This window comes from Aulostomus chinensis, chromosome 14 (genome assembly GCF_037954235.1).
Source record: "Aulostomus chinensis isolate RoL2024-O1b breed Wild chromosome 14, RoL_Achi_v1.0, whole genome shotgun sequence".
Classification (NCBI taxonomy): domain Eukaryota; kingdom Metazoa; phylum Chordata; class Actinopteri; order Syngnathiformes; family Aulostomidae; genus Aulostomus; species Aulostomus chinensis.
This window is the reverse complement of record NC_141333.1, coordinates 21,224,898-21,239,864: the sequence shown is the minus strand read 5'-3', so window position 1 is coordinate 21,239,864 and position 14,967 is coordinate 21,224,898. Positions and strand designations below refer to the sequence as shown.

Genomic DNA, 14,967 nt, shown 5'->3' with positions numbered 1-14,967 from the left:
AGTCCCTGTTTCATTTTCAGTTGGTGTATAACATTTCTCTGAAAACTATAATGTGCAGTAGTACACATGTACCATGTTTTCAGTCCTGTTTGTACTGAACTAGTACCACCTGGGGAAATCCAGTAATGTGTAATAAGTAAGGAAGCCATCTGTGATCGGTCACGTTTGTCACATGATCCTAATTTGTAGGCCACTACAAGGCCAGACATCACACAACAGAACATTGCGTCTGTGGCGTGAGTTCAGGTTTAGATGAAAGACGGTGCTGTAGATCCTGGAGAACTGCTTTGAAAGACCGATCTCCAACCACATCCTGTATCGTAGCGCACGTTTCAAATGTATCAACATCTGTCGTTGTGTTGGTTTCAGTGGGTGAGATTCACTCACCTTATTGTTTGTCAAGTACAAATTCCACCACAAATGACACACAGTATCTCACAAAACACAGCATTCATTCAAAATTTAGTAGAATCTGCAGGGTTTTGATGGACAGGCGGCTCGGTTCCCCAGTTTTCTCCAGGTCTGTTTTTGAGCTCGTAAGGTCAGGTTTTATTAGAAGCATGGCCAGATAAATGACCTGACTCCAGAAATGTCATTTGCAGGGTGAGAAATTAAAGCTTCAGATTCACTTTATTGTCATTGTAACGAGCACAACGAAAGGAAAGGTGCAGGCTTTGCAGTGCAGAGAGAGAGAGAAAAAAAATTATATATATATAAACAATGTGGCGAACAATATACAAGATACAGACTTAGAAAGTTCGAGGGAAGGCACATACGTAAACATGGTTTCCATGGTTTACTGAACGTAGAAATAGAGAGGTGGCTGCAAAAGCCAGCTGAACTGCATTGCCAGTGGACGCTTTACAGAGGCAGTGACGGTTGCATGACACAGATATCCTGCACGTATGTCGTTGAGGTAGCATTTATGGCTAGTTTGTTCTGGTTTGAACGGCCCTGTACCGTCTGCCTGATGGCAGCGGCTCAACCAATGAGGGTCCCGAATGGAAAGAGTCCTTCAGGATGGTGATGGCTCTCCTGAGGCAGTCGGAGCCCTGTAGGTCCTCCAGTGTGGGCAGAGGGCACCCAGTGACCTTCTCAGCCATTTTGGTGACCCTCTTGAGCTCTTTCCTGTTTGCCCCTGAGCAACTGGCAAACCACGTACAGAGGCAGTAAGTGAGGAGACTCCAGTAAGATGGCCAAGGTGAGAACAGCAACCTGCGCTAAGTAGCTAATGATGGAAGCAGCAAAGGTGTGTGTTCACCTTCTGCCTCAGGTTCTCTGTTGCAGCTCAGTCTATCCATCATCTGCTGTTTGTGTTAACAAGCTTCTCTCTGTGTCGAAACACTCAAATCAGCCCATCAGGTCTCTGACGTTAGGAGCTCTGGTAACACTCCTCTCTGATCATCACCTGTGGGTGTGTCTGCGTGCTGAGCATAGAACTGGAGGCTAGCAGCTAGCTTTGCTCTGCTCAAAGCTACAAAGGTAGTGCACCGACAGCGCTAGAGCTCAGCTACATCCAGTTGGTTCTGGCAGGAAGCTTATAATGACATCATCAGGGTTTTCCACAGATGCACTGAGAGCATTAACATTTGAACCAACATGGCCGCCATGAAGAATCTCTGCAACCTTTCAGAAAACAGCAAAACACTCTGCACCTCCATCAGCTGGGTTTGGTCTGCTGACGGCCGGCTGTGGCCCCGGTCAGACCCCAGGCTGTGGCCCCGGTCAGACCCCAGGCTGTGGCCCCGGTCAGACCCCAGGCTGTGGCACCGGTCAGAACCCAGGCTGTGGCCCCGGTCAGAACCCAGGCTGTGGCCCCGGTCAGACCCCAGGCTGCAGGTTCCAGAAACACACACAGCAGTATCACCACTCAACTCTCAGCTCTGAGTCTGTCTGCCCTGCATGACCATTGCTGGCATGGTGCGTGTGTGTGTGTGTGTGTGTGTGTGTGTGTGTGTGTGTGTGTGTGTGTGTGTGCGTGTGTTTGTGGGTGTGTGCATGCGTGTGTGTGTGTGTGTGTGTGTGTGTGTGTGTGTGTGTGTGCGCGTGCGCGCTCTACTCTGTTGTCTGTAGTCCACTGCTGCTTCATGTCTGCACTCCTGACCTGTTACTCCTCTACCTGACGCAGCTCAGCTTCCCCCTCTGAGGAAGTGTTAGTGACCAAGTACGTCTTCCTCCCACTTCATCTTCTCTACGCAGATTCAGATGCCACAACTGTGAGACGTAGATATCATGGCACATCTTTATCCTGTGGTCAGTTTATTTGATATTTATGTCACTCGTGTAAACTCGACTGGATCCCTACGAACTTGCCAGCCGTCACAATGTGCTTTGAATAAGTTCTGGTGCTGGAGTCCTGTGGTTAAGAGCAGTCCACTGATGACAAGCCAGGTCCCAGTGGCTTTGGACTTCCAGAACTTCTCTGGTTTACATGTCACTCCTCTCAGAACAAGAAGCTGGTTTCCAGTGGTGACATGTTTCGTGCTGTCAGACCGACGCCATGGCCACCCTTCAGTCAGGGCTCCTCTCCCTCTGTTTCTCTGCATGCCTCATCTTTAGCAGTAGAAGTAGTTTTGTTTCAAGCTGCTTGTTTCTGTGTTAAGGGATTCGCTGGGGCTCTGTTCTCTAGTTTTGTCTTGGGCGCTTACTGGCAGTGAGAGAACATTTGGGCTTGAGTTGGTCAGAGCATGGTGAGACTTGATGATGATCTTCAGGTAACTGCTGACCTGTAGTGTTGAAACTCTGGAGTTCTTGCTCTCAATAAAGACAGCTAATAAGTAGCTTAAGACAAACACTATGGACGGGAGTGAACAGAACCTCCTCAGGCATCCCTTTAAAGTGTTGGTGTGCTGTGAGCTAGCTTAGCTCCACTGAGGTCAGGGATTTCTGCTTGATAACGTGTCTGTTCTGTAATCCGCCTCTCTGACAGGACCTGACAAAGCCAAGGTAAGTTTGACAGAATCTTCACTTTATAAAAATAGACAGTGCTAGCAAAATGATACACAGTATGAAATGTAGATATCCTATTTGACAGTACTTTGGGGGTGATCAAACAAATAGGTGTTTTACTGTAACACATCTTCCCCAAATGAAATATAGTTAGATCTCCATTTAGACAAGTTCTCTTCAGTAAACCGGTCTGCGTCTGTGGTTCCTGATCTGCTCTCAGTGGGTCAGTTGACTTCCTGCATGTGTTAGAATGTCCTGGTGGTGCCGGTCAGCGGGACCGGCTGCTGGCCCGATGTCATGGCACGTTACCAGAGTGCCATCACCCTCTTGCCTGAACCGGAGGTTAGCATCTGTGTAGGCTCCCAACAGAACAATGAGATTTTTTACTCTGGATTTTCATTTCTTGCTGCGGTGAACTCAAGTTGACGGGACTGAGGTGTTTCATCCGTCATGATCATCTTCACTGGTTGAACTCTGCTTCGATGATTTTTGAAGTCCTGTGCTCAACTGAAGCGAGACCTTTCTCTTCCTCTGCTTCAGCCGCCTGCTAGCAGCTGATGTTTGCAAGACACGTGAACCCTTCAAGATTCACGGGCTAAGAAATATATTGAGCTTCTGTTCGCCACTTATCTTATGAAGTTTTCCTGATTAACCCCAGATCTTCACAGCACATCACGTGTTGCTAAGAAGGAAAAAATGAACACTTACTTTTAACCAAACAAAGAAGTATTAAGAGTCTGGGCTCACCTGTTGTGCTCCATCCACAGCGACGACTGACAGACAGACAGTTTCAGATTTTGGATAAAGACTACAGTGACATTCAGAATCTGCTGGACTGTGTGGACAGCAGGCAGCAGAAGCGTCTCCTCCATCCAATAAAATGTGGCATTGATGAGACGATTAAACCCCAGACTCACAATGGCGGTAGAAAATGAGTGCAGGTGGAAGACAGAGATGAGGCCGAGGTAGAATCCATTAATAGATGACGCAGATAAAGCAAAGGGCTAAATGTTGAACAGTAGCCGATGGGATCACGTGACCACATGGTCAGCTCTCCTCAGAATACAGATGTAGGCAAAATGCTTCTGGGCTGAAGAGCTTGTCTCTTGCCAACAGATTCTTCATTCATTTGTAGGATCTTTTTATTGAAGAACAAAGAGACAAAACTGTAGAGTTGAAATTAGCGGTTTAATGAGTCATGCCATTAAAGGCTTTGTTGTCTCTCTCTCGCTCTCTCTCTCTCTCTCTCCGTCTCTCTCTCTCTCTCCCCCCCCCCCTCTAGTTTGGCAATGAGGCTCAGCAGTTGGAGTGGGCGAAGCGGGAGAGTGAACGAGCTGAGCGTGAACGGCTGAAGCGACTCAGACAACAGGAGCAGGAAGACCTGGAGCTCGCCATCGCCCTCAGCAAGGCTGAGATGTCCAACGCATGACCTGGAACCTCTGGACCACCCCCCCCCCCCCCAAACAAAACACTCAAAACACACACACACAGTGCAGAACAAGCTAACATTCTGACTACGTAACTGACATAGAACTATTCAGACACAAAGCACACAACTGGACTAACTTCTCTATGTTCACATGAACTCTGGCACACACGTGCACACATGCAAATACATGCAGGCACATGAACACACACGCACATACACACGCACACATGCAAATACATGCAGGCACATGAACACACACGCACATACACACGCACACATGCAAATACATGCAGGCACATACACACACGCACATACACACACATGCAAATACATGCAGGCACATACACACACGCACACACATGCACACACACACATGCAAATACATGCAGGCTCATACACACGCACATACACACGCACACATGCAAATACATGCAGGCACATACACACACGCACGCACATACACAGGCACACATGCAGTTACACATGCACACATGCAAATACATGCAGGCACATACACACACGCACGCACTCACATACACCACGCACATGCACACACACGCACGCACACTCATACACGCACGCACACTCAAACACACACGCACACTCAAACACACGCACACTCATACACGCACGCACACTCATACACGCACGCACACTCATACACACACGCACACTCATACACGCACGCACACTCATACACACACGCACACTTATACACGCACGCACACTCATACACGCACGCACACTCATACACACACGCACACTCAGCCCCCTCTATTTACATTCCCACACACTCGATGGATGGAGCAGAAAGATAGAAAAGTACTTTCAGGAAAGTCTGACTGCTGACCCTGCATTTAAAAACAAGACAACAAAACTGTGGGCCGAGGACGGCAGAACTCCTGCTGACGTGAACAGGCTGAGGGGGAGGAGGAGGAGGCTTGATAACCTCACACACTGGATCCGTGCACTAGAGCGGCTGGACGGTGATGCGGGGTTAGGATCCATTCAGTGGCCTGAGTGGAGCAGTTGTTTCTTCTCCAGCTTCACTTCCAACGTGAGGAAAATGGCTCCTTTTGCTTCCATCGTCCCGAGCAGCTGCGAAGACAATAACGGCGTCACTGAAACTGCGGAGGTGGCTCTTCAAAGGGATTTATTCCGACGTTATTGGAGCAGCATGGTTGTGTCTTATACTGTCAGACAGTGGGAGTGGTCTGTGGGTAAGCGCCGACTACAGAAGGTGTTACTAGAGTGTTTGGCATGGAGAGGCGCACCGAGATGACTGACACACTCGGGATTCAGGTCCACCCGTCTCTCTGTTTTTCATGGGTATACGTTGAGTAACCCTCACTGAGGTGGGAAGTTCCCTCTTCCAGTTCAAATATCAGCCTTCCTCCACACCAGGGTCCACGCCTGTAGCCCCAACGCTAACCTCAACCAGGTGAGGCGGGGAGCTCTGTCATGGTTATTTAATCAGTTACAAATTTGAGTGGGACATCCGTGTGTATGCACCCCTGTAGCACAACACCAACTGAAGTGACCACGGGTCCGGGACGAGCTGTTTGTGATCGTCTGCTCTCCGATTGGGCTTTTAAAGACACTGTTTGTGGAAAGTGGTGTCATGTGATTAGACCTGATTAGAGGAGGACAGACTGTGACTCCCTGCCATGTGTCAACAGGCTTGGATTTGTTTAAATGGTCCATACAAATTTGTGCTGACTGAAATGACCACAGGCTAACTGCTAACTGACGAGGTGGAGACAACATGACATGGCCCTCTGCTGCTGGGGTGTGAGGACGTCAGCTAGTGGTTGCAGAGGGTCAAACCTGCTCCCCACCTGCAGTTCCAGGTGTACGCTGGATGGGAGGTTGTACTGTGCTGACCTGCAGTACTTCCTCCCGCCCTCTCCCTCTGTCCTATGTACATAGATCAACGCAGCTACTCCGCCTACTCGCCACAGCTGCTCGCTGGTCCTAATGCTGCAACGTCCCCACATCCAACGTGTGAAAGGCAGGATGAGGGCATTCTTTTCCCACCCTTGTTTCCTTGTTATTTTCTTTTTACTCAAAAGAATTTTAACTGTTTTTATTTAGTGAGCTGGCTGTTATTATTTTTGACAAATTTTTATTGAATGAGTAAAGTGCTTGATTTGTTCTTCAGTTTGCGTCACTCCACTCCTGGTCTCTCCTGAGTAGGAAGCACGTGGTATCGAGTGTTAGGCTGAAATTAGGTGTCATGAGGCTGGAAACTGGAAATATGTGAAAAAAGGCTCTGTTTCTATTGTAAGTGTGAGTCATGTTAGCTTGAGTCCATGTTAGCCTGAGCCATGTTAGCGTGAGCCTTGTTAGCGTGAGCCATGTTAGCGTGAGCCATGTTAGCGTGAGCCATGTTAGCGTGAGCCTTGTTAGTGTGAGTCATGTTAGCTTGAGCCATGTTAGCTTGAGCCTTGTTAGCTTGAGCCATGTTAACTTGAGCCTTGTTAGCGTTAGTCATGTTAGCTTGAGCCTTGTTTGCGTGAGTCGTGTCAGCTTGAGCCTTGTTAGTGTGAGTCATGTTAGCTTGAGCCATGTTAGCTTGAGCTTTGTTAGCGTGAGTCATGTTAGCTTGAGCCTTGTTAGCGTGAGCCTTGTTAGCGTGAGCCATGTTAGCGTGAGTCATGTTAGCTTGAGCCTTGTTAGCGTGAGTCATGTTAGCGTGAGTCATGTTAGCGTGAGCCATGTTAGTGTGAGTCATGTTAGCTTGAGCCTTGTTAGCATGAGCCATGTTAGCGTGAGTCATGTTAGCGTGAGCCTTGTTAGCGTGAGTCATGTTAGCGTGAGCCATGTTAGCATGAGTCATGTTAGCGTGAACCACGTTGGCTTGAACAAGGACTGAACCACTCGCCCTGTTCTGAGTCGTTCCTTTACTTGAAATATTGACTGAAGTTTGAATGAAATGGATCGAAGTCAATAGTTTGATTTCATGTGGAATTTAAAGCAGATTCAGGCTGAATTTATTTTCTGAGAACTAACGCCGATCCTCTTTGTTGTAGTTTCAAGTATGGCGTATGTTGTGTAAATGCGAGTTTTTTCTGTGAGTGGCCGACGTCCTCGCCGTCACTGAGGGTTACAGAACGTTTAGAGAAACATTACAGTAACCTGTTTGTCTGTGGGAGGAAACCAGTTCAGTCTCTGTCTCTTGGACATTCTTCATCACTGCTTGTGATTTAATGCAACGCTGTATGGTTTTTGGATGGAATCCCAATGTATTTGTTAAAGGACGAAAATGGAAAAAAACCCTCTTATCTGCACTGATCTAACCTTTAAATATATAATTTCTTGGTATTTTTGAAAACTAATTTGTTTCTAATGTTCTAATCTTCTAATTCCTCCTTTCGTTCGTCTACTTTTTCCTGCAAACAAACAAAAGTTGCAAATGAGAAAAAAACAACTGAAATTTTTCAAAAATGAATAAAAGCCTTTTACTGCAAAACATACAACCAATTTATATTGGCCAGGGTTAATTAATATTTAGCAGGTTGGATCAGTGGCGCTGGAGCGTCTTTATTATGTGTAAATACAAAAACAGCAGAGGAAAAGCAAAAGTCCTGCGTGGCCATCAGGGTGGAGGCTCGGTTCCCCGGCGGCCGTCCGGGACTGTCAGCAGCAGGACGGACGGACGCTTCTTTGGCGCTCCGGTCGGCCTGAGGGATGAGGGGGTCACAGTTGTATTTGCTTCTGCAGCATCGCAGTGAAGGTTGTGATGGTTCCGACTGAGCCGTCCAGCCGCTGTGGGACCGCCCCCAGCATGGAAGGTCCACTTAGGGACAAACATGCAGACGTTCTTGTGATTTGAGGTCCCAGTGGGACGGTGAAGCCTCTTTGTTTACATATCACGAGTATTGAGTTTGCTGCAGGAGTGGAGCATCGCTGGTCCTGGACCAGCCTCTTGCTGTCAGCTGCGCGCGCGCGTGCACACACACACACACACACACACACACACACACACACGAGCCACCAAACATTTCCTGGTATCTGCCCCGACCTGTCATGTTGTGGTGAACACGACAAACAGCGTCAGACACCTTTACTCAAGGTCATGAAAGTTCGGCAGCTGCCTGACGTGATGTCATCACGTGATGCTCATCGCGGTTCTGCTGTGTCACAGTCGCCCATGGAAAGCAAAAACTCTGCATGCAACCTTCATGTTGTTGTATTAGTTGTTTCCTGGCGCCCGCGCTGGTGAGCGCGAGTCGTTCCGATCAAAGTGATTGATGGAGGTAATGGGGGTCTCTGTCAGCTGCAGTGCGGTCACGTGTTCAGATGAGACCAGAAAGGCTCCAGAGCGGCGAGTCCACTTCATAATGAGGAGCGCTGCAGGTCGTATAGAACCATCACGCTCTGTCCTGGGGGTGCGTTCGCATCCTGCAATGTGATTGGTTGCTAGAATGCGAGGAGTCCCTGGATGAAGCCTGCGTTTCAGTCTCAGGAACGCCCACCCCAGCGTGACAGGTCGCACGAACAGCTGATAAGGAAGACGCTTTCAGGCCGGCTCTGACGAACAAAAAACATCAAATCAGCAGGATTTTAAATAAAACTGATCAAAAATAAAAACTGATGCCACAACATGTGAATCGATCACTGCTACAGACACACAGCTGTTCAGCAGTGACCTTCCTGTGCGCGTGTGTGTGTGTGTGTGTGTGTGTGTGTGTGTGTGTGTGTACAGTTGTGAGCAGGCGCTCCTACACTCCAGTACTATCATTCATACTGTATTTGTCTTTTGTTACCTCCACTGTGCAATAGATGATGTTTATTTTGATGGTTGTGTGATCCTGTGAAGCCGGTAGGTTTGATATGTAGCATGTTTTTAATATGTTAATTTATGTTCCTGCCCCCCCATCCTCTGTCTATACTTGTACAGCTTAGATTTGACATCACAAGCTGAAAACCTGTTGTTCATTCCATGATGCTGTTGAGAGAAAGAAAATAAGAATATCTTAATATTTTTTTTATTATATTTGTAATGTTAGAAATAAAGAAAAAATATTTATAGCATGACAGATGACAAATATGAAGTACTTCAGTATTTTCCTGGATTTGCTCTCATGCTGTCTCTGAACACCCAGTGTTGCTGACATGCTGACGGTCAGCAGTGAGCAGGAGGAACCTTTTCTTTCCTAACATCTTTATTTTCTTCTTCTCTGACGCTCGCTAATTCGTTTGTGTGTATTTTTTCTTTTCGCCTTCAGCTGCTCTCCCTCCCATGTAAGCGAAATAATCTGAGCTGTCGTGATGAAGCTGCATATGGTGTGTACACAGTCTGTATAGTATCGTGTGTTCTACCTGTCTAGAGAAAGTCACCTGGATCTCCTCTGGTTGCACCGCCAGCTGGGAGGAGTCACATGCTGCTCCTGTCACATGGTCTGTACTGTTTATCCAATGAACATTTCAGTCAAAAGAAAGCGACTCCTACTTGATTTGTGTCCGCTTGCACTTCCTTCTACCTCACTGATGACACCGTTCCCTGTTCGGTGCACACAGCTCATGTAACATCATACGTGTCTAGACGTGTCACACGTGTGTCAGTTGCAGCAGCAGTGACCTGCGCCATGAACACTAATGCCTACAACATCAGGTTCTCTGTACCAGTTGGGTCCATTTGAGCTTCCTGGAGCAGAAGAGGGCACCGGTGATCACCACACACTCTTCACCCCACACTCTTCACCACACACTCTTGGCCACACACTGATCACCCCACACTCTTCACCACACACTCTTGGCCACACACTGATCACCAGACACTGATCACCCCACACTCTTCACCACACACTCTTGGCCACACACTGATCACCAGACACTGATCACCCCACACTCTTCACCACACACTCTTGGCCACACACTGATCACCAGACACTGATCACCACTCACTCTTCACCACACACTCTCTACCACATACTGATCACCACACACTCTTCACCACTCACTCTGATAGACACTGATCACCACTCACTCTTTACCACACACTGATCACCACACACTCTCCGCCACACACTCCTCACCACACACTCTTCACCACTCACTCTTTGATACACACTGATCACCACACACTGATCATCACACACTTAACCACACTCTTCACCACTCACTCTTTGCCACTCACTCATCACCACTCATTCTTCACCCCTCACTCTTCACCACACACACACTTCACCACACACTCTTCACAACACACTCTTTACCACACACTGATCACCACTCAACTCCATCCTAGCATCTTTGTTTGTGTGAGAGCTGGAAATGTTGCTGATTGATCCCTGCAACAAAAGACTTCACCTGACATGACGCTTTTTTTTTTTACAAATATTTTATTTTCATTTCATCTCACTCTTCACCACACACACTTCACCACACACTCTTCACAACACACTCTTTACCACACACTGATCACCACACACTCTTCACCACTCACTCTTTGACACACACTGATCACCACACACTGATCACCACTCACTCTTTGATACACACTGATCACCACACACTGATCACCACTCACTCTTTGATACACACTGATCACCACACACTGATCACCACACACTTTACCACACTCCTCACCACACACTCTTTGCCACAGTCTTCGCCACTCACTCTTCACCACACAGTCCTCACCACACACTGATCACTACTCACTTTACCACACTCTTCACCACTCATTCTTTGCCACACACTCTTCACCACACACTGATCACCACACACTCTTCACCACTCACTCTTTGCCACACTCTTCACCACTCACTCTATGATACACACTCATCACCAGTCACTCTTCACCACACACTCTCCGCCACACACTCTTCACCACACACTGATCACCACACACTCTTTGCCAAACACTGATCACCACACACTCTTCACCACACACTGATCACCACACACTCTTCACCACTCACTCTTTGCCACACACTCTTCACCACTCACTCTTTGCCAAACACTGATCACCACTCACTCTTTACCACACACTGATCACCACACACTCTCCGCCACACATTCCTCACCACACACTCTTCACCACTCACTCTTTGATACACACTGATCACCACACACTGATCATCACACACTTAACCACACTCTTCACCACTCACTCTTTGCCACACACTGATCACCACACACTCCTCACCACACACTCTTTGCCACACACTGATCACCACACACTCCTCACCACACACTCTTTGATACACACTGATCACCACACACTGATCACCACACACTCTTTACCACACTCTTCACCACACACTGATCACCTTACACTCTTTACCACACTCTTCACCACACAGCGTTTGTGTTGCCTGCCAAGCCCAGAGGCTCTTCATTCCTCATCCTCTGATTTCACTGCAGCCGTGTTCACCACAACGAAGCTTCAGTGTGAATATGTATCCCCTTCCACCTTCCATGTTTAAGTGTCACAATCAGTGGTCGTGGGGGGGTCTCTCTAACAGGAGACCCCCCCCACGACCAGTGATTGACGGCCTTTAATCCATCCCCTGTCCAAGGGGGCGCCATCACTGTCACACTCTATTATTTCATGTTTCTGAGTAGGACGATGCAAAGGAAACTTTCACTGGGGCTGAAATATATGACCGATGGTGGTCGGACCCATCGTCCAGGAGAAGATGGTCGCCATGGGTCACTTCCTGTGGACCCTGTGACGAGCAGCAGCTGATACGAGTCCACTCAACTCCATCCTAGCATCTTTGTCTGTGTGAGAGCTGGAAATGTTGCTGATTGATCCCTGCAACAAAAGACCTCACCTGACATGACGCTTTTTTTTTTTTACAAATATTTTATTTTCATTTCATCTCTACAAGATGGTGTCAAACTAGAGTCGGCCACTTTATTTTCAAGAAATAAACATTTTAATGATAGTTACTGTAAAGAATGTGGAGATCTGCATAGAAGTGCATGAATTCTGATTCTTGACCTCTGCATCTGTCACTTTGGGAGACACAGGAATGATGGACTAAAGAGTTGTGACCTGCCCAAAGTGGGTGAAAGCTGTAAGTGCTGAAGCTGCTGGGGCCCTGCAGCGAGCTGGAAGCAGGCAATTCCTCCCAGACGCCTCAATGTGCACTGAATTACATTCAGCTACATTTCAAGGATACAGCTGTGTAGCATGAAATAAATGCTGTGCAAACACAGCGGCCATTTCTGGAAATATTAGCTGAAACCCAAGCAATCTGCTATGTTAGCGAATGCTAACTGTCTCCGTATGGAATAACAGGAAATTCCTGCCTTGGTTTGTGTTTACCCGATGGTAATGGAGAGGAGGAAATGAAAAGCCTATTGGCTTCTAACTGGGAATGTGGGTCAGACAGATTGGAGGACCAAGGTTCTGCCTTCACAATAGTTCCTGTGTGCTTCCACTGTCTTCAACCTCAACGCTCGGAGGGTGAGAATTCTTGGAAGATTTGAATCTTCTTTCCTGTCCAAGGACCACACGCGTGTGCACGCGCACACACACACACACACACACACCAGCTGCAGGTGTTAGGAGTATGATGTCAGCCCTCAGGCCCGATGACAGCTCCCTGTCAACCAAGCCTCTAACTGAAATTTACAGTTAATGCAAATGTACCTTTTAATAAACATTTGCATCTAAAGTGAATGTGTCACAGTTTAATCATGTGACCAGTATGACAGGTGTTACACATCGACTACACACAGACCAACAAAGCGGTCTACATCATACACATTTAAAACACACGTCGAGTCCAGGGAGGGAGGACAGAGGGACAAATACAGCTGCAGGACAGCTCTGATATTAATGTGATAAAGTGCTGGAGCGCCGATAGTCTTTACTGTCTATGGCAACAGCTGAGCTGGCTGTGTGTGTGTGTGTGTGTGTGTGAGAGAGAGAGAGAGAAAGAGAGAGAGGATTTGTTTCTATGTTTCCAGTATAGCTCTCATGTCTCTATAAGTCTAAATTAAAGTCCTTTAGAAGGTCTGCGAACCAAATGGAGCCTCACGAGATTCGTGTCTGATTGGAACCTGAATATGTTCGGGCCAGACTTCCTCACAGGCCGATCGTCCTGGTTCTGGACCCTTTCAGGGAAGTTTTCTGAGATATAATTCACAAAACAGACCACATGAGACTGTGTGAAACATATTTGTCCGCAGACACATTTGTTTTGTGCAGTTCATCATTAAAAGCACATGTTTGTCCAAAGCTGTGTTGTTGTCCCAAGGCTGAAGTTCCGTTTCCCTTCCAGTCGCTCGTCGGGGTCTCACAGCCCCTGACAGCGTGCTGACGTTTGCATCACACTGCTCACTCGGCTGGTAGCGTGCTTTCACCTGCAGAGCTCATGAGGATCAGGTCTGGTCGTCCCAACAGAAATCACCTGCCCAAATACGAGATCCATTTGAGATATCAGAAACATGCAAATCTGGCGGGAAAAGAACGACTCATCTGTGAACACGGACATGAAACGAGCAGATGGGAGCCGGGCGCTGGCAGGGCCTCGCTCTGTTTGTGTAACGTGAGTTTCAACCTTCCAGGCAGGGAGTCTGTGTTCAATCAGGCCTGGCTGCAAACTCCTTTAATCCACTGCTGAAACCCTAAACGGACCCGAAATTCAGCTACACACACACACGCACACACACACACACACACACACACACACACACACACACGGCCCCCTAAGCAATGAGGTACAGTAGATTTGTGTGCTGCAACATGTCCCAAAGTAAGGACCTTACAGATGGAGGTTCACACACAAACACACATAGGGCCCGTGTGTGTGTGTGTGTGTGTGTGTGTGTGTGTGTGTGTGTGTGTGTAACAGCAGCTGGAAGCAGCAGGTCTGTTAGTAATTTCAAAGCTGACAGAAACTAGTTAAGTTACTGAGCTGAAACCAGACTGGACGTGAGGTATTCACCTGAAGTCATGGACTCAAACACACGCGTGGGGAGGGGGGCGGGGGGGGGGGTGTTCTGGCTTGAGTGAAAGCAGCCTGCTGATGGACGACTGACAGAAATTTTCAAACGTGTGTAACGTGTGTGTGTGTGTATGTGTGTGTGTGTGTGTGTGTGTGTGTGTGTGTGCCACCTAAAGTTGTAATTTTCTTCATTCATATTCTGCTCTGATCTGAGAATGTGAAAGTTTCATTTATACCTTTAGACCTCGGGGGGTCAAAGGTCACTGTCTCAGTAAAAGTAGTTAAAATATTTGAACGTTTTCAAGCTTTGCTGTTTTTAGCAGCATAACTAAAACTGTCTTGTGTGTTAAGTCCCCTCATTTTAGATGTGTAATGAGGCATTTGGGTCCAGCATGAAACTGACCTGAACCACAGCGGACGGTTCGACAGCAGAACCTGTAACCGGAGGTTGTTCCTGTTCTGCTGGTTTTGGGTTCCACACATGAACGTTCCCCTGCTGGGTTCAGATCTCTGATTTACAGAAACTCAGAAGCTCATCCATCTGGCAACACATGTCGATGTTCATGATGCTACAGCTGGAGATCCTGGATCTTGTCTGTCTGCAGCAACACACACACACACACACACACACACACACACACACACACACGCACACACACACACTCAAACACACACACA

The 14,967-nt window shown here is 47.6% G+C and overlaps 1 protein-coding gene across 15 annotated transcripts in view; it reads left to right on the top strand.

Moving 5' to 3' along the window:
* LOC147250130 (epidermal growth factor receptor substrate 15-like 1) overlaps positions 1 to 9,953 on the top strand; it is a 46,884-nt gene extending 36,931 nt beyond the window's left edge. For 5 of the 15 annotated variants that reach the window (XM_086224329.1, XM_086224320.1, XM_086224331.1 and 2 more), the window contains one exon: positions 4,232 to 9,953. In XM_086224329.1, coding sequence (XP_086080455.1) covers positions 4,232 to 4,378 — 147 coding nt within the window. In that variant the 3' untranslated portion in view covers positions 4,379 to 9,953. Of the gene's footprint in view, positions 1 to 2,929; positions 2,947 to 4,231 lie in introns of all 15 variants that reach the window. The other 10 variants (XM_086224330.1, XM_086224326.1, XM_086224322.1 and 7 more) reach the window with 4 other exon arrangements.
* The last annotated feature ends 5,014 nt before the right edge of the window (positions 9,954 to 14,967 follow it).